General features: G+C 57.6%; 1 protein-coding gene across 1 annotated transcript; it reads left to right on the top strand.

The window, feature by feature from the left end:
* Positions 1 to 1,081: 1,081 nt before the first annotated feature.
* Foxo6 (forkhead box O6) lies at positions 1,082 to 21,987 on the top strand. The gene is made up of 2 exons (XM_045148681.1): positions 1,082 to 1,799; positions 19,884 to 21,987. Exons 1-2 carry the CDS (start codon positions 1,386 to 1,388, stop codon positions 21,150 to 21,152), a joined length of 1,683 nt encoding a protein of 560 aa, XP_045004616.1. The 5' UTR covers positions 1,082 to 1,385; the 3' UTR covers positions 21,153 to 21,987.
* The last annotated feature ends 263 nt before the right edge of the window (positions 21,988 to 22,250 follow it).

The raw sequence follows: 22,250 nt of genomic DNA, 5'->3' as shown, positions 1-22,250 counted from the left end.
AGCCTTTCAACAAATGAGTTTTTTCACATTCTTAACTTTCCGGTGAGCACTGGGTTCAACAGCGGGTGAGAAGCGCCCATAGAAGTGAAGACAGTGTTTTGCAAAGTATGGTCCCTGGTGCAACACCTGAGAGATTGTTAGAAATGCAATGTCTCAGCCTCAACCCAGATTTGCCCCCAAAAAGTCGGGGAGCTGTTTTAACAAGCTCTTCAGGATAAACTCTACAACATTTGGAGTTTGAGAACCAAAGATCTAACATTGTGTCTGCAGACATCATTAGAGCCCTCGAAGCCCCATTTGCAGATGGAGAAGGTAGGTCTGTAACAAAGCCTGGCTTAGAATCCAGTTACTCTCCAACCATTCCTTTTCCCTAGACCAGTCCAGGGCACAAAGAGAGTTCGATCAGTGGCTGATCTGGCTGTTGGAACCAAGACTAGGGTCTAATATCAGAGGGCGGGGCATTCTTGGGGAGGGGAGCAGAGGGCGGGTCCAGAGCTGTGAGCCCCGCCCCATCCCCCCGTTGCCCTGGGAAACCCCGGGTTGTAACAATAACCCGCTGACGCGCTCCAAGGAGGGATCCTTTCGAGCCTGTGGGCGGGGCAGCCCTGCCGCGCACCAATGGGAACAGTCGGGCCCCGCCCTCGCGTCTCCCTCCCCGCGAGCCGAGCAGGGGGCGGGGTCGCGTCTGGCTCTTCCCGCCTGCTCCGTAGAGGGCGCTGTGGCGCGCAGGGGCCGCGGCGGGCTCGCCCGGAGCTGGGAGCTCCGCGTCCCCGCCTCAGTCCGCGGGCGGGGCACCGGGCAGGCCGAGGATTCCGAGGCCTCCGGCGAGCACGCCCCGCCTCCTCCCGCGCCGGGCCCGCCCCCTTCCCCGTCCCCCGCCCGTCCCGAGGTGCAGCCGGCGCTGAGCGCGGCAGGCGCGGGAGCTGGCGCTGGAGCCGGAGCGGCGGCGGCGGCGGCGACGGCATTCACGGGGCGGCGGCGCGGGCTCCGGCACGAGCTCGGGCTCCGGCATGGTGCAATCCAGCTTCGTCTCGGGAGAGCGGGGCCCGCGCGCGGGACTGGCGCCCGGGGAGCGGCGGCAGCGGCGGTGGCGGTGGTGGCTGCAGGAGCGGGCAGGCGGCAGGTGCTAGAAGCCCCGGCTGGGCGAGGTGTGTACCCGCCGGGCTCCCGGGCCGCCGCCTCCTCACTGCTCCCGGTCTTTCCTTCCCTTCGTGCTCTCCAACGCGTCCAACCCCCTGCCTCCGCGCCCCGGCCCATGGCGCCCCGTGGTTGAGCCGGCGCCGCCAGGGACCCCCTCCCGCGGGCCTCTCCGGGGCGCGCCGATCCCGGAGCCGCCCACCCTACGCGGAGTCTCCCACCCCTCCTCGCCCGAGCCGGGTGGGACCATGGCTGCGAAGCTGCGAGCGCATCAGGTGGACGTGGACCCGGACTTCGCGCCGCAGAGCCGGCCGCGCTCCTGTACCTGGCCCCTGCCGCAGCCAGACTTGGCCGGCGACGAGGACGGAGCGCTGGGTGCAGGGGTGGCCGAGGGTGCCGAGGACTGCGGGCCGGAACGCCGGGCAACGGCTCCGGCGATGGCCCCGGCGCCGCCGCTGGGCGCCGAGGTCGGACCGCTGCGGAAAGCCAAGAGCTCCAGGCGGAACGCGTGGGGGAACCTGTCCTACGCCGACCTCATCACCAAAGCCATCGAGAGCGCCCCGGACAAGCGGCTCACGCTCTCGCAGATCTACGACTGGATGGTCCGTTACGTGCCCTACTTCAAGGATAAAGGCGACAGCAACAGCTCGGCCGGCTGGAAGGTGGGGGCGTCCGCCTGGGGAGGGGAGCTGGGGGACGCCGACTGGGGCATCCTGGGACTGCTAGGACCAGTGCTTCTGGGCTCCTGGCGGGTCGTCAGGAAGGTGGGGGGGAGTGAGATCGGGGCACCCCGGGGGGTAACGGAGTGTGCGCCCAGGGCGTGGGGCTGGCCGGCGGACAGGCGGGGGCGTGCTGGTAGCAGCTGTGTGCCTGCTCCCTTGCTAGGAAGGTTAAGTGGGGTGGGAGGTCTTGGTAAGGTGACAAGGGACTGCCTCTTGGAGGCGTCCCTCAGGAACATCCCGGCCTCATCCTTTAGGGGCATAATAGAGGAACCCATTCCCAGGCCACAGACACTTAGACCCTCTGCTTTGTGTGACTTGTTTTACCTCTTCACTAGAGCATCCTTAAAAAAAAGAAAAGGACAAGAAAAAAATTTCTGGAGTCATGACTTGGGACTCCTGTGTGTTTTCCCTCCCAAATCTCTCCTCTGCCCTTCCTGGAGCTGGCCCCAGGGCGAAGAGTGCTGTGGACCCACATGTATTTCTTCGGTGCCAAGAGTTCATCCTGGGGCACCACCACACTGGGGTGGGGACCCTGGCAGGTCACCTGAGATGAGTTTTCTAGGGGGCAGATGCTGCCCGCCCCTTCTCTGTACCAGCATGGGGGAGGTTAATGACTCCTGCTGGTACTGGAAGGTAGGGTCTTGAGGCCTGGGAGTGTTCTGTCTCTGCCCACCCAAACAGCCACCTCTCTGGCTTCCTGACCCATTTAGGGATTGGGGGAAGCGCTTGAGTACCCCTGGGAGGCCTCATGTCAGGTAGTGGAAAGGGGGGAGCCATCTTGGGAGAAGGCAGGGATGGGGGCTTCATTAGATTGTGGCCTGGAAACCTAGCTCCTCCTCTGACTGTTTTGTTAGAAAATGGGGTTGGCCTATGTGTTTGGGAGTGAGGAGGTTGGAGGGGACTTTCTATGGGAGAGGGGACCTCTGTAGAGGAGGCATGCCTGAATGCTGGGGTGGGGGTTTCCAGCAGGGTCTTAACGAAGGCGGTATACTGGTGGAGGAGGAGAAGTTGTGCCCATGGACAGCTCTAGATGCCCATGACTTGCCCTGTAGTGATCAAGGTGTCCTGACTTGGACAGCCCACAGTTCTTGGGCTTTGTGCTGGTAGCTTCTCTGGGTCTCCATGGCCACCTTAGGGCCCCGGTCAGGTAGCAGAGAAGCAGGCCTGAGTCTCCTACCTCATCCCTTCTGCATTCCCCTAGGGCTTAGTCCCCACCAGAACACAACTTCCTCCCAAGTGTGTCCTGCCCTTGGGCTTGCTCCTCCTATCCCTTTTCTGGTTCCCTATGCTCCTCCTACCCCTTTCTCTATGCCCAGGCTCACTGTCTATTCCTCCCTAGAGGCCCAGTCACTGTCCTCAATCCAGGGCACTAAGTCCCAGTGCCTCCTCCAGGAAGCCCACCCCTAATCCTTGTAAGCCAGTTTACTTAGTACTGTCCATTTTCTTGTCCTCAGGCCTGCAGTGGGCACCAGTCATAGGTGTCATGCTTCCTTTCTCCTCCCTCCTTCACCTTTGAAAGACAGTGACAGTATCAGGGCTGCCCGGTGCCCCGAAACACCCACCGTAGAGTACTGGCACCAAGAAGCCATCAGTGTGTGTACTGAGCGTGAGAAGATAAGCGGATAATTTAGAGGCCGTGGAGTTGGAGTTGGGGAAAGTACCAGGGCCAGAACAAGCCAAGAGGGCTGCTTGCAGGAGGTGGGGCTCCAGTGGTATTTGGCAGATGAAGGAGGATGGGCAAAGATGGGAGGCAGGGACTTGAGGCTGGAAGCCAGGAGACAGCTGCAGTTCATTGAACAGGCATGTTGGGCCAAGCTCAGTGCCAGACACCTCCCGCATCTTCAGTGCTCTCTGGAGTCCCTGAGATAGGTTTTAGAGAGTATGGCTCAGGCTCAGAGTGCAGGAGTCAACTGCCTAACATTTAGAAGATGGGCAAGCTGGACTCCAACCCAGGTGTGTTACCTTCCAAGGTCCCACCAAGCATATGGAACAGTCTCTTGCAGAGGGTGTGGGAAGGGGATGCTGATGGTTCTTTGAGTAGGGCAGGTATAAATCCTAAATATGGTGTGAGTATGCTTGGAAATAATTGAGCCCCATAATTTCATTTCTCAGCTTGTGAAAATGAGACCTTGAGGGGTGGTGATAGGATTCTCCCAAGGATGCCAGTGAGCAGTAGGCCATGGACCAGGGTTCAGGGCTCCAGCTTGCCCACTGGATGTGGTTTCCACTGTGCCACAGTCACTCTGCCACAGTGCTGGGCACACACTGGTCCTCCCTGTACCTGGTTCCTAGTCCTAGACTGAGGCATTGGACAGGCAGGCTTCAGGCGTGGGGCTTCCATGTTTGGCCCTGGCAGAGACCACCCAGGCACTGAAGGAGACCTACCCACACTGCCTTTTCACTGGCTGTCTCCTTTCACCTTCCAACTCCTCAGGGTGGCCTCCTCTCCTCTCATTTCTGGAGCTTCCTGACCCTCTTCTGGCATTCCCAGTCAATTCCTCCAGAGGCCTGGTGGAGGAGCCATCCCCAACTCTGAGCTAACTAAGCTCATATTAACAGAGGCTGGGTACATGTACCTGAGGTCTCTGTGGCCCTGGCCTGTTATGCCTTCATCCCTTCCCTCTCCCACAAGTGTTTTGCCTGAAACCCTGGAGTGTATCAAACATATGGATCTTGCATTCCATAGGGTGGGGTCACCCAAGAGCCTCTAGGGGGCCCTAAGCGTTTGGTTTTGCCTTCAGCATGGGGGAAGTGGTTTCCATACCCTGGGAAGCCTGACAGGTCTTCGCAGAAGAGGTGGCATTTGATCTGGGCTGACTTTCTATGGGCACAACAGGGCCTCTCACCACTGCGAATGAACTTCAGATGTATGTGCCACTTTGTGCATCTGGCTTTAGGTGGGTGCTGGGGAATCAAACCCAGGCCATCATGCTTTGCCAACAAGTGCTTTTAAGCGCTGAGCCATCTCTCCAGCCCAAGGCTGCCTTCTTGATTGAAGAGAACTGGGCAGATAGTCTTGTGGGGGGGAGGGCGGTGATTGAGCGCTCAAAGGTAGGGAGGAGGAAGTGTGTATGCTGGATTTGAGGGGTAGTTCATGGCATCAGGCTGGAACCCAGGACTCCCAGGCTGGCAGGGAGGTGGGGTGGGAAATGGTGGAGTGGCCACTTCAGGAAGGGCTGATGTGTTGGGCCTTTGCCATGCAGTGCTGGCTTTGGGGAGGAGAGGTGGTTCAACGGTGCAGAGGACAGCAGGTGAAGGGGGCAGAACCAGCAGCAGGTTCAGACCACCCAATCCAGGCTGACTTGGAGAGAGTCAGGAATTCTTGTTGAGGTCCCAAAGGGTCTGGTCCTGTTACCCTTTGGGGCAGAGCCAGGCTTGAAATCAGGGCTCTGTCAGTAGGTCCCTCTCCCTCTGTGATGTCCCAAGAGTGTGGATATCAAGACAGAGCCTCCCATTGCTTCTAAGTTGTTTCAGCTCCACTCTCGCTAGGCCCAGGGCTCCTCCTGGAAGCCTTCCTGGCTGTACCCAATCCTGGGGCTCCTTCCACTGAGCACACCTGGAGTTGTTCTGTCTCCTTTTGTGTTTCCTGGCTGCCAGCTCCTGTGGGAGCTCCCAGACCGGCCTGGGCGCCTCCCATTCCTTTCCCCAGGCCGGGTGGGGAGGAGCTCAGCGGCTGGGGACTTCCCTTCTCCCTCCGGGGTTGGAGTAGCCTGGCTGCTAAGGGGCGGGATCAGAAGGCTGCTGCTAGCCCCGTCTGGCCCAGGCCTGGCCCTGTAAGTTGCAGGTGGGGTGGGGGCTTGGAGGGACTGATCCCAGAGGCCAGCCGCAGGGTCCTGCTAACAGGAGCTGAGCAGTGGTTGGAAGAGTAGCGTCAGCCCTCCCCCCAAGCCTGTTCCAGCAGGGCTCCCTCCCCCTCCTTTGTCCTCGGGGATCCCCAGCCCCAAGGATTGGTGGGGGTGCAGGAGGAGGAGGAGGCGGTGTGAGCCCCGATTGGGGGGTGTCCTCATCCCCCCTCAGTGCACGAGCGAGGGGCTGGCAGCTGCCCGCCTCCTGGGCACGAGCTCGTGCCAGCCGCTCCTGGCACAGTTGCTGGCACGCCCGGCAAGACTCCCACGGCCACCTGCTCACACCCACCCACGAGCGCTGGCGCGCGGCGGGCCCTTCCGGCTTCCCGGGCCTCCCGACGCCCCTCCCCCGCCGCCGTGCCCCTCGCCCCTCCCCGGTCCTCAGCTCCCCGCGTACCCCTCGCTCGCTGCGGGCCCCGTGCCCCCCACCCGAGCAACTTGGGGAGCTCGCAAAGCAGGGCCGCCGGGAGCCCTCGGGGTGGCCGCACCGCGGGGGATGGGGGACTGGGAGGCAGCAGACAGACCGACAGACAGGGTGAGGGCCCCGCCTGCCACCTGGCGCCGCTCCAGCGGGACGATGGCGGGCAGCGCCGTGCCAGGCGGTAATTGCAGACAGACTAATTTAAAGAGATGAGACGGTTATTTTTAACTCGCGTTAAGGTAATGAACGGCGCGGGGGGTTTGCGGGTTCGAAAGTTCAGCGCCCCCAGCCCCCACTTTCTGTGGGTCCTGGTCGCTTTTCTGCAGGCCCTCAAGGTTCCAGCTCTCAGAGCAGACTGGGGTACAGTGTGGAGAGGGATTAGGAGTTGGGAACCCTGGCCAGAGGGGCAGGGACAAGAGGTGCCAACTCTTGACCTGCCAACTCCTCACCGCTACACTTGCCGGTGGGTTAGTGTCCCCTGTTTCTGGTTGTGTGACTGGCCTTGAGGTCACAGACTAGAAAGTGGCAGACCTAAGGATGGAACCTCGTTCTAACCTGTCACACTGGAGCTTGTAGTATTGGGAGTGCTTGGGGCTGGAAAGAAGGGCTTGGGTTTGGATTTGGAAAGGATTAGGGCTCCTTCCTGGCAGCCCATGTTTCCCTGTTTTTGAGTGGCAACTGGTGATGGCTATCACCTGGGGTCTGTCTGGGCTTTGTGAGGGCTAAGAGAGTGAGTGGATATGAAGTTTGTGGGTGACCGTGAGGCCCTGGGGTAGGGGTGTTTCTCTGAACTGCCAGCTGCCTCACAGCCCCTCCCTACTTCCCTGAGCCCGTAGCCCACCTGGGGCCTGGGTAGGTGGGGCTAGGTGGTCCCATATTTGTATCAGTGCTCAGCCTCCCCCTTAGAGACTCTGAAATATAGAGGAGCGCCCCAGGGAGATACCAGCCACCCTAACCCCTTCTGTGACACATTCACAGTGTCTGGACTTGCCACCTTGACCGGGACTGCTATTCAGTTACTAGAATCTTTCGAAACTGGAAAGCTGTTATTTCTTCTGAACAGTGCCCTGGAGTGTTTTGGTGCAGTCCTTTGGGGTACATGGAGTCAGAACTATGTGATGAGGGTGGGCTGCGCCCCTGTGGGGAACCTGATCCAGTCTGTGAGTTAGAGTGAAGTTCTTCCATTCCAGTGTGCCTGGAAGACCTTAACCCAGTCTCTGGGCCCTTCATTCAGTTCTTTGACTTACAAACCTTCTGGTTCTAGGAGCCATGGGGGGTTCATTGGAAAGAGGCACATAGGACAGAGGGGACTTCTCATGGGGGAACAGGAGTGAGTATGGGTGTGGATGATCTTGAACTTGGGCTTTGAGATGCCTTGTGGGAACCATTCTTCCAACCCAAGGCAGTGTTCATGGCAGTCTCAGCTGGCCTCTGAGCAAGCAGATGGGGGGCTTAGGGTGTTGGGTGGGCCTTAGTTTAGGCTCTGGGGCCCCAGGGAGGGTGCTCAGGAGGACAGCTGGATCTGGAGCACCCCTCTTTCTCCTGGCACCCTGGTTACCATAGAAACCAACTCCTGTTTGGGAGGGTTTGGCTGTTTGCTGCCTCTCCCCACCCCCCAACCCATATGTGGAGGTGGGAGGGGGTCCAGGTGGTGTGTGGAGGTGGGGCCTCCCACACCCTCCCTCAGGGCCTCCTCTGCAAAGAGAAACCTTTCTGGTCTCTAAGGGGGTTAAGAGAATTAATGTCTAGGTGCTAGGCAGTCAGACCATTTGCATACGTTCTTCCATTCCATTTTATTTCATTTCATCCTCCCTGGTCTTGCCAGGTATGCATTTAAAGCCCCATTTTTCAGCTGAGGAAATCAAGGCATAGCTGAGGGAAGAACCTAGATTTGGGTGCAGACCTGTCTGTTTCTACCACATTTCTCCCAATGCCAGTGCTTCCTTAGCCCCAGCCACCAGCCTTCCTACTTCCAAGGTCCTCTCAGGCTCTAGAACTCCTCAGTTCCCCCTGAGAGCCAACCGAGCCCACACTGCTGTTATTTGGGCCCCGAGGCTCTTTCCTGGTGTTGTCCAGGCCCCACCCTCCCTTCCCTGCTCCCCAGGGCCTCGGAGAGCAGACGCCCTCGCACTGCCACCTTCACCCCTGACACTCGAGTTCCCAACCCACACCCACCGCCTTTGTCACATACCCACCAAGTCAGCTTTCCTTGACAGATCCCTTGGGACACCCCTCCGAGAAAATAGCTGAGGTGCTTGGGTGTTTTGATTGAAGCTCTGCCTGCTAGGTGATTCTGGAAGCCATTGAACCTCCTTAAGCATCTCTGCCATAAGTTCTTTTTTTATTATTTTTTTGTATTTTTTCGAGGTAGGGTCTCATTGTAGCTCAGGCTGACCTGGAATTCACTTTGTAGTCTCAGGGTGGCCTCAAACTCATGGCGATCCTCCTACCTCTGCCTCCCGAGTGCTGGGATTAAAGGTGTGCACCACCACACTTGGCTTGCCATAAATTCTTAACTGTTCAAAGTCCTGGCTGGTGATTGGGGATGGCCAGAAGCTTTTGCCAGCAGTTTGCAGACCCTCAGCTCCTTGGGCCTAGGCTCTGAATTCTATAGTTTAGTAGGTCTGTCTGAAGGTGAATCATTCAGAAGCCATCCCTTAGAAGGTGGCTTCCTGGCCTCCTGCTTGTCACTATCCCTCCTCCCCAGTGTGGACCGCCCGCCCACTCCTCCAGGCTGGTTGCTCAGGTTGAGCCCACACCTCTCCTCTTTAGAGCTTTTCTTGTAGAAATTTGAGCACCGTGCTGTCAGTCTCAAGGGACCGAGCCATTGCCCCAGCACCTGTGTCCACTTCATGTCTTGGGAGTCACCCTTTATTGGACATGAATGCAGAGAAGGGAGCCACAGCTCAGGCTGACGGGCGCTGCTGTCGCCAGCCTGTGCTGCAGAGTGGAGGGACTTGTAGGAGGGGGAGATACCGGGCACGCTCTGCAGGTCTGGAGTGTGAAGACAGTGACAGCTGCAGCCTCTGTCCTGATAGCTCCCCATTGATGGAGGTGAGAACGGCATGTGCACAGCCCCAGTGCTCCTGTCCAGTCCAGTCCTGGTGCCTTGGTTTGACACCCCAAGGTCTGACCTCCAACACTTGTCAACCTTCTCCGCCACCTTCCATGTTCTGACCCTTGCTTTAGCCACACTGAATTTGAAGCTCAGAACTCTGCCCACCATGTGCCAACACACACGTTCTTCCGTTGAATTTTCGCAGCCATCCCATGACACTGTTATTGTTGCTCTCCATCCCGCTAGTAGATGAGAAAGCTAGGAATGAGAGAAATCAAGAAGCTATGACCACGTGCCACTGTGAGTGGCAGCAGTGGACCACCCCAGGGCTACTTCTGTCCTAGCCTACTAGTGCTCTGGCTGGCCGTTCCAAACCTGGCTTCCTCCCCTCTCCCTGCCCCTATCACTGTTCCCACCGTCCTCTGGAGTTTGGCTCTGGGGCTTCTAGCCTGAGGAATGGCTCTGGGTCCCTGGCTGCCTTTCTAAGACAGTGAACCCCAGGTGCAGGAGCCAGCCAGCCAGCCTGGTGTTCCTCTGATGCCAAGGCCCAGGGCTGAGGGTACTTCCTTCACGTCCACTGTAATTCAAGGCTATCCCTAATGGGAACTGGCTATGCAGTGCTGTCAGAAGGAACTGGCCCTGAGGATTTGACCTTGAGGAACTGGTGGACCCCGCCAGAGATACCAGAGTCTAATTCAGGACAAAAACTACCAGGGGCAGTATGGAAAATTATATATATTTTTTTAAAAGAATGAGAGACAGAGAATGGGTGCACCAGGGCCTCCAGCCACTGCATGCGAACTCCAGACACATGCACCACCTTGTGCATCTGGCTTACGTTGGTTCTTGGGAGTTGAACGTGAGTCCTTAGGCTTTGCAGGCAAACACCTTAGCCACTAAGCCATTTCTCCAGCCTGAAAATTAGATTTGTTGGTGACAGAGTTGTGAGGGGTGTCTTGACCAAAAAACGGAAGTCAGACCGTTAGAAGTCTTGGGGAGCTTAGTGCAAGCAGAAGCTAGAGCACAGTGGAAAAGCCATCGTGGCCTTGAGTAGCCAGGAGGCCCAACTTGGGAGCTTTCGCTTGAGGCTGCAGGAGGCTGCAGGGTCGACACTGGCAGAAAGGTCACTCAGGGGTGGAGTGGAAAAGGATGGGAAGAGACTGTCAGATGAGCCTGGGCTAGGGTAGAGGATCCAAGAGGCCAAGCTGGCATCCTGAGATCTCTGCAGCCCTCTTGAGACCGGCCAAGCAGTCAGGTGAGGAGCCTGGGAGACTTGTGCCTGAGCCTCGGGGAGCTCAGCCTCACTTTCCTCCTCTACAGAACGGGATAATGGGGCCATCAAGCTTTGTTAGGGCTTTCAGGAAAGAGATACCTGTAGAATCTCACCAGATGTCGTCAAGGTCATTCCTTGCTCCAGGTAGGAAAGGAGCCACCTCCCATGTGCTATGGGAGGTAGGGCTCCCTGGGGCTACCCCAGAGGAACACTATAGTTAGTGTGGGGGTAATGCCTCCCTTTCTGGTCCCAGAGCCTGAGAATTTTGGAAGCCCACCCTTGGTTTGATCCAGTGCCTTTGAGCCTCTAGAAAGCGTTTCCTGTGGCCTTGGGAAGAGGTGCCTCATTTCCACAGATAAAATGACTCATTCAAGGTAACCCTTGAACCTAGGGCTGCCTGTCCAGGCATATTGGCTCCTGTTTACTCCCTTGGCAGGCTGTGTGACCTTGAGCAAGACCTTTGCCTCTCTGGTTCCTATTTTCCCTCCCCCAATACTCTGGAAGCTTTGAGGCTTCCTCCTTCTCCCTTCTGTCCCTTTCCCTGTCCTCAGCTGGCCTTGCCACCTCCTCCTCTTGTAACCTGAGCTGGGCCTTGGGGGGGAGGGGCTTGCCCTCTGCCAGAGGCACCTGCCAGCTGAGCAGATGTGGGGATGGAGGCCCCAGCCAGGGAGAGGGCTCCTAGCTGGCCAGCTCTGGGCTGGGGCAGGCCCCACTTAGCCCTGGCCCTGGAATGGGCCCAAGCACTTGTTCATTTTTCAGTGGACATTCGTGGCACTCCAACATGTCCTGAAGGACCTCTGAGACTCAGGGAGGAGACAGATGGCAGATGAGGCTATTGCCCTGGTCTGGGGTGGACTGCCCTGGGCTTCTGGAGCCCCTTGGTGTGAAGACAGAGGGCCAAGGGCAGCCTCTGGGGGCAAGGCCAGTGCCTGTGCGGGTGGCTGTGCCCCTGGGAGAGCAGATGGTTCTGTTGGCATTGTGCCCACTCCTTCTCTTTCTCCCCCAGGAGCCAGCCTGCAGGGCTGGGGCACAGCTGCTGGGCCCTCCCCAGAGCCGGGCACAGGGCAAGGCTGAGTGAGGTCACTGCAGCTGCTCCCAGGGCCTGGGCAGGGGAGCAGGGGGAGCCGTTTGCAGATAAGGAAGGGGCTCAGACTGATGGCACTCCATGCCAGGTTTGAATGGCTTTGCAATTAGGGGTTCTGGGGAGGACTTTCTCAGCCAGTGCAACAGTCCTGGCCCTGTTCCAGGCAAACCTTGGAGCTTCTGCCTGGCCTGGGCTTCTCCCTAGCGGCATCTGGGACAGGAGGAACAAGGGTTCCTGATGAATGTTCCAGCACCACTGCTTATCCTGAGTGACCTTGGTGTGTGTCTGTAAAATGGCATAGTAAACCAACTCAGAAGGTTCCTGAAGACTTGGTGAAATGGTGTTAATCTCAGCACTTGGAAAGCTCTGGCAGGAGGATTGTGAATTCAAGGCTAGCCTGGGTCACATAGTGAGCCTCTGTCTCACAAAAGGGGGAGGGCAAGGAAGGAAGGGGAGGAAGGAAAGAAGGACAGAAGAAAGTTTTTTTTTTTTTTTTCCTCACTTTGCTGAATTCTCCTGAGGAGTCAAGAAGCACTGGGGAAAGGGTAGTAGTGGTGGAGGTGGTAGGAACCACAAGGGAAACCAGGAGGCAAGAGAGGCTCCGGCAGGGCCTGAAGCCGCTGACCCTGGGAGTTCCCGAGTGGACTTTGGCCAGTGTCAGGCCTGTGCAGTCAGAGGCTACTGAACACTTACTTCCTCCTTCCGGCTGATTTGTGACGAGCCAGGGCTGCCCTGCACAGTTCGGAGGAGCAGGCAGACGGAGACTGTTGGAGTGTAGTCTGCACTTCGGCCTCGGAAGTAGCTCTGTGCACTGTGGTGGGTCAGCTGTCTTCCAGGCTTGCAGAGGGCTTCAGGCGGGGCCCACAGAGCTGGGCAGTTACTCAGTCAGTAAAGTGCTTGCTTCAGCAGCCCGAGGACCTAAGTTTGATCCTCAGTACCACCCAAAATGCCAGGCTTGTGGTGGGCTGTAATCCCACCACTGGGGAGGTGGGGACGAGGAGGGTCCTTGGAGCTGCTAGCAAGCCAGTTGGTTGAGCTCCAGGTAAATGGGACAGTGTCTTAGGTGGGTGGGTACCTGAGGTTGTCCTCTGGCCTCCATGTGCACCTGCACACATATGCACGCACACACATAAACACACGTTTGAAAAGGGGAGGAGTCCACAGAGATGGCCTGGATGGAGGAGGTGGAACTGGTGGGGCAGAGAGAGGGAAAAGGACATAGGCAAAGAGGGTACAAAGACACCCTAGATATCTGTGGAGGCTGGAAGCCCAGATGGCCTGGATGGAGGGCATCAGGGAACTCCAGAGTATCTGTCTGGAGTTATATCCAAGCCCCCAGCTTTGGGGCAGGGGTGAAATTAGATTCCTTTTGCTGGTTTGTTTACTGCCCTGGCTCATTTTGTGGGCCCTGCTCTGCATATGTGGAGACAGAGGTTACACAGCCTGACCCTTGACTTCATGTCTCCCTTCAACATTTGGTCCCTTTGGGGTACACTGGCTGTCAACTCCAGCTCTGCTGCAGACCCTCAGCCCACTTGGTAGGTGCCATGGCTTTTGGCCTCTATCTGCCCTTTCACCCCTCCTGGTGTAGACCTGAGCCACCAGGATTTCCTTAGGATCCTGAAGTCCTCTGCCAGGAAGCTTGCCCCAAGTGGTCATCCCAGTTTCACCCCAGACAAGAGAGCAAAGGACCTCTCCCATCCCCCATACACAGGGAAAGGCAGGGGGCTGGGGTGGGGACCGAGGGGTGGGATGGAGGCTCTCCTGAGCTCTAAGCCAGAGTGGGTGAGAGTTTATGGAATTTTCTGTGGGGTGGGGGTAGTCAAGGAAGTTGGGATCCCAAACCTTGCTCTCGCCCTCTACACTCAGGAAGAGAGGGGTAACGGACGGAGAAGAACTGGGTGTCCTGCAAAAGGTCAAAACTCGCCATCGGCTCATGGTGGCTTGTGCTCTGAGGGGATACTCAGTGATGAGGAGCTGGCTCATCACCCCTGTCAGGAAGACAAGACTAGTCTCCTGAGTGAGGAGCTGAGCTGAGACTGTGCTTGTGAGGAACCCCACAGAGGCATCTGCACCTGACCTTGCTCTGGGGTGGGTGAGCACAAAATTCAGGATTGAACCTACAAGAATCCTGGACTACCTCAGAGGCCAGGAGGTAGTGGCTGGTTGGTGGTGGGCAGGGGCCACAAAGCTTGTGTCACTTGTCTCCGATGAAGTCCAGAAGCGCTCGGGCTTGAGAGTCGAGGCAGGATGTCCACTGGGGTGAGCAGCGGCGCAGCGTCCCCTGCCAGTGTGGGGAGTGGGGTGAGAAGAGCATTGGCTTTGAGACTCGAACTCACCATCACTTCCAGTTTCCGGGTGTCAGGAATCATGTAACCACCAGCTCCTTGGTTTCCGCCTTTGTAAAATAGCAATCCCTACTCACAGGATGGCTGTCAGGATAAAAGAGCCTCGCCTACGCCTGGCACGTAGCAGGTGGCGCCTTTCTCCTGCCTCGGTGCTGGAAGCACATGCTGGTGGCGTGCTGGAGCTGAGCTGGCTCGCACTGGCTCACGAGAGCGATCGTGCACACACGCCTTCCCAGTTCTGCACTCAGCGCCTTCACGCTGGCAGCTTTACTGGTATGCGATGGGAAGAGCCACGCCACAGAAAGCAGCAACAGCTACAGATCAGTCAGCTGTTTTGATCCATGTCCTGGAGAGCTGGTAGTTAAACATTTCCCAGCACTCCACTGAAAGTGCCCAAGAAAAGGTAACCTGGCCTGTGCCTCTGGCCCAGCATCACGGAGCTGAGAAGATGGGGGAGGAAGCATGGAAGTGTACATCCCAGAACCCGCCCTGGGAGCCCCGTTTAGTCCTGGTGGGAACAGAAACGAGATGAGGCAATAGTGTGTGTGTGTGTGTGGGTACCGATTTGCCCAAGCAACTTAGAAAACAAAGTACAAGGGCCCTTAGTGGCTTGGACAAGTCCCATAGAGCTATAGTACCAGGCAGTCCCCTGAAGATAGGGGCAGCAGATAGTAGGACCTCTCTTTTCTCCACATCCGCTGTAATAGGCCCTGGCTGGAGAAGTAAGATTGGATGAGGTTGAGCTGTTTGGGGAATGAAGCTGTGCTGGGAGGAGAAATGAGGTTGTACTGGAAGATAAACGAGGTGGTCCTGTCAGGGAATGAGGTGGTACTGGGAGGCAAGGTGAGGCTGCATTATTAGATAAATGAGGTTGTACTGTCAGGGGATGGAGTGTGCTTGTAGGAGAGATGACGTCCTGCTGGATCAGTCGGGTCGCACCATCAGAGAACACAGCCACACCACAGGAGGAAGGAGCTCATCCGACTTGGAGGATAAATGAGGGCGTCCTGTTGGATAAATGAGGGCCCCCGTCAGGTGAATGGAGTGCTGTTAGCAAATGAGGTTGTACTTGCTGGATAAATGGGACTGGTGTGCTGGATAAATAGGGTTGTGCTGTCAGATGAATGCATTACTGCTCGTGGGCGAAGGGTGTCCTGGGAATAGATGAGGGGTCCCGCTGGATAGATGAGCTGCCACTACCAGACGGATCAGACCCTGTCCGCGAGGGAGGCACCACCAGCAAGGTCGAGGTCATTCTAGCATGCCACAATTCCTGGAGTGTCTTCCGGCTCAGGGGCAGAGGCAGTGGCGGGCCTGGTGGGAGAGGCAGCCTGGGTGAGCACGGTGAGCAGGTGGAGGCCTGGCAAGGGCAGTAGCTAGTGGATCCTGTGGGCCCTCCCGAGGCTTTTCTGGAAGCCCTTCCTGTGGTTCGACCACGATGTCTCGAATTCCCCACCACCCTGCTTGCTTCTCAATCCTGTCCTGGAATTGCTTCCCTGCCCAGTTTAGAAAAGTCCCTGTTGTGTTTCTCATTCACGTCCTCCTGCAACTCATATTTCTCTCCCATTCATTCCACAGACTTAAGTGCCTACTATACGCCAAACATATGAAGTATAGTTTAAAAAGGGTGTTGGGGTGAGAACCACTATTGTCACAAAAGTTATATTCTAATATAAAGGAAGTCAGATGATAAGTAATTAAAAAGGAGAAGTAAACCGTACACAGGTTGAGTAGCCCTTATCTGAAATGCTTGGCACCAGAAGTGTTACAAATTTCAGAATTCTTTTGGATGCAATATTCGTATAGGCTTTACCAGTTGAGTACCCTTAACTCAAACATCTGAAAGCCACGATACAAGAAGTTTCATATTTTGGAACACTTCAGATCTAGGAGTTTCCGTTTTTGGAATGTTCAGCCTGTATTAATTTAGAAAGTGATCGAGAGCAGGGTAAGTGGCCGAGAGATGACAGGGAAAAGGACAGTTTTTGAGAGTGATCATAATGGAAGTCCTGTGAAAGATGCTATGGGGAACAGAGGCTGGATGGAGATGGGAGATCTCTGTGGGCATCTGAGAGGGGTTCCTGGCCTGGCTAGTAGAGGACAAGGAGGAACAGGGACACTTGAGAGGTTGGTGGGGGTACAGAGCCACGAAGGGGCCTTTGTTCATTGCTGAGTGCGGGGAGGGTAGAGGAAGGATCTGGGGAGGACAGGACCAATGGCAGTGTTTAAGGAACACCATGCTGAGGATGGAAATGGAAGTTTAAGCCAAAGCTGTTGGAGAAACTGGTGCTTCAAAGCATCTTGCCCTCATGTTGCCACCATTTGGGCATGCACTTGGCCATATGCCATTCTTCTCTCTCTGGTGGGTGGAACCCAGGGGGATTCTCCCTGGCCCAAGTTCTGAGGGAGAATAGGATGGGCATAGATGTAACACAGTGTCCTTTCCCTTTGTCCCTCTGGGGCCCCAAGTTAGGGAGGTCCTATCTCCTCAAGGAGCATGTGCCAGGTCTGGATGTACTTGTGGGAGGTGGGAAGCCCCAGAAGCTGAACCCGGTTGTGGGCACCAGGGAAGGTTGGGCATGCTGGGGCTGTGGCTGTGGTGGCGGGTTGCTAAGCGACTCCAAGAGGGAGCCCTGGTTACTGCTGCCTGGCAGAGGCGTCTCTCTACCTACCTCCCCGCCTCCATGGCCTCTGGCCTCCCAGGAGGCCTTGTGGGCAAGCTAGAGTTGTCATCAGCGCCTGCCACTGGATCTTGGCAGGGAGCTCTGATTGGCATCAGGTGGCTGGGCCCTGAGGCACCATGCTGGGCTGCAGAGTGTGAGTTTCTCTCAGGGGGCACAGCCTTGGTGAGCACCTGGTACATAGGCCAGTTCAATAGACAGAGGCCTGGGTCCACCTCTAGCTCCAGGCTACCCCCCTGTGTAATGTAGGGAAAGGCACAGCACCCCTCTGGACTCAGCTGCCCCATCCATCTGGCCTGCAGCATCCTTCTGCAAGGTGTCATCTCAGAGTGAGAGTGCTGAACAGGCAGGGCTCTAGGTACACCCAATCCTGAGGGCTTGAGTGCATCAGATTCTGCTTTTGAAAAAAAGTTATGCTTTGAAAACTAGATGAAGACCTCTGGTTTGGACAATTAAAAACATTTCAATGTCCAATTGAAAAGACCCTCAGAGGATAACTGGCCCATGCCATCAGTTTAGGGGTAGGGAAACTGAGTCCTGGAGAGAAGAACTTGCCCTGCCCTAGGACTGGCGGAACACCAGGATGGGTGTGTGGAGAGCTTCGCACACAGCCTTACTCTGATACCAAGTCCTTTCTTTTCGGGGCTGTAAAAGCCATGATGCAAAGATGGGGGTGGGGCTTGAACTCCAGGCACCTGGCTGGGCAGGGAACCAAAGAAAGGAGGACACAAACCTTAATGGTCCTGGACAGTGTCGTCTAAAACATTTTCATAATGTTTCTAAAGAAATGTGGATACAGCACGAAGCACATGCCAGATTCTGAAGAGGAACTGTGAATGTGTGGGAAATTTTGACCTTGGAACCTGCCCCCCAGCGCTGGCACTACGCTGCCAGCTCCTAGGGCGGGTTTACCTGAAAAGTTTGAGAAGCACTAGAGGACTGGCTTCCGGGGAATCTTCACAAGTTCTTTGGCCTCCTTCTCTGACCTGTGGCAGAATGCAGTGGCCCTTTACAGATTAAGACCAACCTGAGATCCGTTTTTGGACCCATGCTAAACAAGCTGTGTGACCTTGGCAACTCATAGTCTCAGGACCTCACTGTCCTTACCTTGAACTAGAGATCCCGATCCCTGACTCTAAGGTTTGACATAACTGGGATGCCCTGGACTGAATGAGCTGAAACCGTCTAGGTGTTCGCACCTGGTGATACCCTTCCTCCAACCCCCAAACACTCTGAGCCAGACTAGCACCTGACAGAAAGCCAGGTTGCCTGATAGACTTCCATTCCAGCAGGAGTGGAGAGATGGGAGGAGGATCCTCCCGCAGGCGAGCCAGACAATTCTGTGGGGAAAGAGCGCTGAGGCCTCTGAGGACCGGAACACAGGTGTGGGGGAGGGGCGGGGAGCCAGGTGCAGGGGCGGGCCTGGAAGAGGGAATCTACCTGAGGGAACTTCACTCCCAGGGGGCTGAGCTTCCCTTCTTACAGGGCCCCAGGAGAAACTAGGCAGGGCGAGCTGGCAAGCCCCAGCTGTTGCCTCCCAAGCCCATAAAGTGCCAGAGACCATGAACCCCCAAAGACTCAGATCAAGCTCCAGAGCTGGGGTGAGGGGTGGAGGTACCCCAGGCACCAGAACGGACCTGGAGAGATTGATGGGAATGAGATAGAAGACGGAACCCTTACAGAGCAGTGGACAGGGTGTGTTACTGGGCAGATGAGCAGATTTAGAGCAGGTCCCGTATCTGGGCAGAGCTGGAGTGCTGCTCAGCATTGGGACCTTGGACAAGTTACATCATGCCTCTGGGCCTCCATCACCTGCTGGATGAAATAAGGGTAATGCTGGCTTCCTGGAGTGATTGGTGCCCAGCACAGCTGTGCTCAGCACATGGGTTAAGGAGATGGGTAACCAAGCAAGTCTGTTGAGTGATCTAAGAGATGAGGTCTTCTGACCAGAGAGAGAAGCTTGGGAGCAGCCAGTGTGTTCACCAACATGTAATCACACCCATTAGCTCATGTAATGATCTAACAACCTCGGGAGGTGGTGATGACCTCAGCCCCATGGTTCTGAGTAAGTAACTCAGAGACAGATACACGGCCATGGTCACATAGCCGGGTGGCTGCAGAGCCAGTCATCCTGTCTACGCAGCCTTTGCACAGCCGGGCCCTGGTGTCCTCACCACAGCACCTGCATGGGGAAAATCGAGGCCACCAAGGGCAAGGCCTAGCAGGAATTCTAAAGTGGGTTCCTGTGGGAGCCGGGCTGATGGAGCAGTGGGTTTGTTCACCCTGTCTTCCTTTGTCCCCAGGACACACTGGCATAGCAGAGACTAAGATGAGGATATGGGCAGGGTGACAAGTGAGGGCAGGGAGATAGTGAGGGAGAGCAGACAGGGCTATGGGCCTTAGACAAGCCTGTTCAACTTGGAGGCAAGTCTAAATGGGGATTGTAGGAAGGTGCTACCAGAGGGAGTTTTGAGGATATAACTGTGCCAGGTGGGTCAGGAAGGTCGGGTAACCACTAGGCAGAAGTGGCTCTAAGGTCTTTGTGGCCAAAGGTGGCCCTCTGAGGGGCTGCCTGGGAACTAAGGCCTCTTGAGTTTGCAAGAGCTCGGAGTTGGTGGGTGAATCTGAGAGGTCTCAGGCTTACATCCACCTCGGAGACCTTCAGCCTATTCTGCCTTCCCTGACCAGGACCTGGTCCCAGCAAAGGGTTAACAGTCTTCTCTACCTGCAGTTGCATTTTAAAGACATGAAATTAAAGCAGGTAATTTATTCTCCCCACACACGAAAGAGCAATTAGTTCTAAACAGGGCTTAATCAGTCACCGCGAGATTGATTTCTGGAGCCCTGGGTTTTCGGGCTCCTGGCGCCATGCCAGGCTGGGGAGGGAGGGGGGCGGACAAATGAGCCGCGGCAGCATGAGCCCTTACATAATCTACTGGGGGGCCTGGCAGCTTGGCCAACCCCATGAGGGGCTTGGCTGAATTGGGCCTCATCTCCCCATGCTGCCAGGCCCTCAGGTTCAGAGTAGGCCTCAGGGTTAGTCATATACCCGGAGTCCCAGCCCCACCCTCTGGCAGTTTCCACGTGAGGGTTGGCAGGGGTGGGCCAGGGTGAGGTGGGAGAGCGCATTTGGGTTGGGTATGGGTGTTCTGGGTTTGTCCAACCTGGTACTTAACATCTCCAATCTCTTTTCTTCCAACTTCCTTTACCCCACTGACCCTCTTATCCTCTCCCTATTTTACTTTTTCTCCCCATCTTCCCATCACCCCTTGGCCTCCTCATTCCTCTGTCCATGCTCTTGTCTTTGGCCACAGAACTCCATCCGGCACAACCTGTCGCTGCACACCCGTTTCATCCGCGTGCAGAACGAGGGCACTGGCAAGAGTTCGTGGTGGATGTTGAACCCGGAGGGCGGAAAGACAGGGAAGACCCCCCGGCGTCGGGCAGTGTCCATGGACAACGGGGCCAAGTTCCTTCGCATCAAGGGCAAGGCCAGCAAGAAGAAGCAGCTGCAGGCGCCGGAGCGAAGCCCAGACGACAGCCCTCCGGGCGCGCCCGCTCCAGGGCCCCTGCCAGCCGCGGCCAAGTGGGTTGCCAGCCCAGCTTCGCACGCCAGCGACGACTATGAGGCGTGGGCCGATTTCCGAGGTAGCGGGAGACCCCTACTCGGGGAGGCAGCCGAGTTGGAGGACGACGAGGCCCTGGAGGCTCTGGCACCGTCATCGCCACTCATGTACCCAAGCCCCGCGAGCGCGCTGTCGCCGGCGCTGGGAGCGCGCTGCCCCGGCGACCTGCCGCGCCTGGCCGAGCTGGGAGGCCCGCTGGGCCTGCACGGCGGCGGGGGCGCGGGGCTGCCCGATGCCCTGCTGGACAGTGCGCAGGACGCGTACGGGGCCCGCGTCCGCGCGGGGACGCCCGCCTACTTCGGCGGCTGCAAAGGCGGCGCCTACGGCGGGGGCTTCGGGCCGCCGGCTCTGGGGGCGTTGCGCCGCCTGCCCATGCAGACCATCCAGGAGAACAAGCAGGCCAGCTTCGCGCCGGCCGCCGCGCCCTTCCGCCCCGGGGCGCTGCCCGCGCTGCTGCCGCCGCCGCCGCCGCCGCCGCCCGCACCGAGGCCCGGCCCGCTGCTAGGCGCGCCGGGGGAGCTGGCGCTGGCGGGCGCGGCCGCCGCCTACCCCGGCAAGGGGGCGGCTCCCTACGCGCCGCCCGCGCCCTCGCGCAGTGCCTTAGCCCACCCCATCAGCCTTATGACGCTGCCCGGCGAGGCGGGCGCCACGGGCATGGCCCCGCCGGCCCACGCCGCAGCCTTCGGGGGCCCGCCCAGTGGCCTCCTGCTGGACGCACTGCCAGGACCCTACGCGGCTTCCGCCGCCGGGCCGCTGGGTACCGCGCCGGACCGCTTCCCGGCCGACCTGGACCTGGACATGTTCAGCGGGAGCCTCGAGTGTGACGTCGAGTCCATCATCCTCAACGACTTCATGGACAGCGACGAAATGGACTTCAACTTCGACTCAGCCCTGCCTCCGCCGCCCCCCGGCCTGGCTGGGGCCCCACCCCCAAACCAGAGCTGGGTGCCGGGCTGAGTGCCACCTCCTGCGGCCCAGGTGCCCCAGTGCAGTCTCTCGAAGGGGCCTGTGTCTTCCCGTCCTGATCCCCCGGGTCCCCCACCCCCAGTCCAGCTCCACAGGAGGATCCCGGAGGCAGCCCCAGCCCAGCTAGCGATGTCCCTCGGAGTCGACCGCAGAGAGGAGTGGGAGGGGGCAGCCGGGTCAGGAAGCCTGGGAGAGGAGGCTCAAACCCGGCCTGGGTGGGAGTGGAGAGGAGCGCGGCAGGCGGCCTGCTGTGGCTACTGACCAGGGAAGCCACCCAGGAGATAGGGCGGAGGACATTTCTGAATCTTTTAGTTTCATAAGCGCGGCCTTTGCGATGACATGACGCATAACCCACCCAACTCCAATCTGATTCTCAAACGACCCTTTTCCGCATGGGTGTTAATCCCATCACACGAAGCCAGCAATCCTCGCTCACACCTATCTGCTGACCATCTTATCTGTCCTGCACAATCCTCCTCCAGTGCTAAGCACTCTCCGGCGATTCCCCACCCTAGTTGGCCCTGGCGTCTCCTCTCCCCGCCTTCTCGGTCCACCCCCACATTCCTGCAGTACTGGACGCAGCCTCTCCAGCGGGCCTCAGCTCCGGATCCACCCTCCCAACTGACACCCCTTTCTCCGTGCCAGTCCTGGCCCCTCTCCCATATTTATAAGTGTCCGATCGGGGCGGGCGGTGGGCGCGGCGTCCCCGGCGTAACGTAGGCAGTGTACCGTGGCCGTGCCGTCAGCGTGTGCGTGTGTGCCGTGTCAAGGCCGTGTAGAGTGCGTTGTACAGCATATTTTCATGAATAAAATTGTTTTAAATATTTCCAGCGCCTTGGGTTAGCAGAAGTGGAAGCTGGGGGTGTGGTCAGGAAGCTGTGCCCCTGTTTGTGTGTGAGCAAGAGGTTGCAGGTCTCGGGAAACACCCCGGACCTAGGGGGACAAGCACAGGTACCGAGATCTGTCAGGCCCTGTGTTCGCAGGAGATTTGTTCCCACTGTACAGCTGAGAACACAAGACCAAAGAGGGAAAATCGCCTGGAAAGGTGGGTGAAGGGTGGGGAGAGAGGCCCTGGAAGTGTAAACTTGA

The sequence above is a fragment of the Jaculus jaculus genome, chromosome 5, assembly GCF_020740685.1.
Source record: "Jaculus jaculus isolate mJacJac1 chromosome 5, mJacJac1.mat.Y.cur, whole genome shotgun sequence".
NCBI classification, from domain to species: Eukaryota; Metazoa; Chordata; class Mammalia; order Rodentia; family Dipodidae; genus Jaculus; species Jaculus jaculus.
Note: the sequence above shows the minus strand (reverse complement) of the source record. Positions and strands in the feature narration are given on the sequence as shown.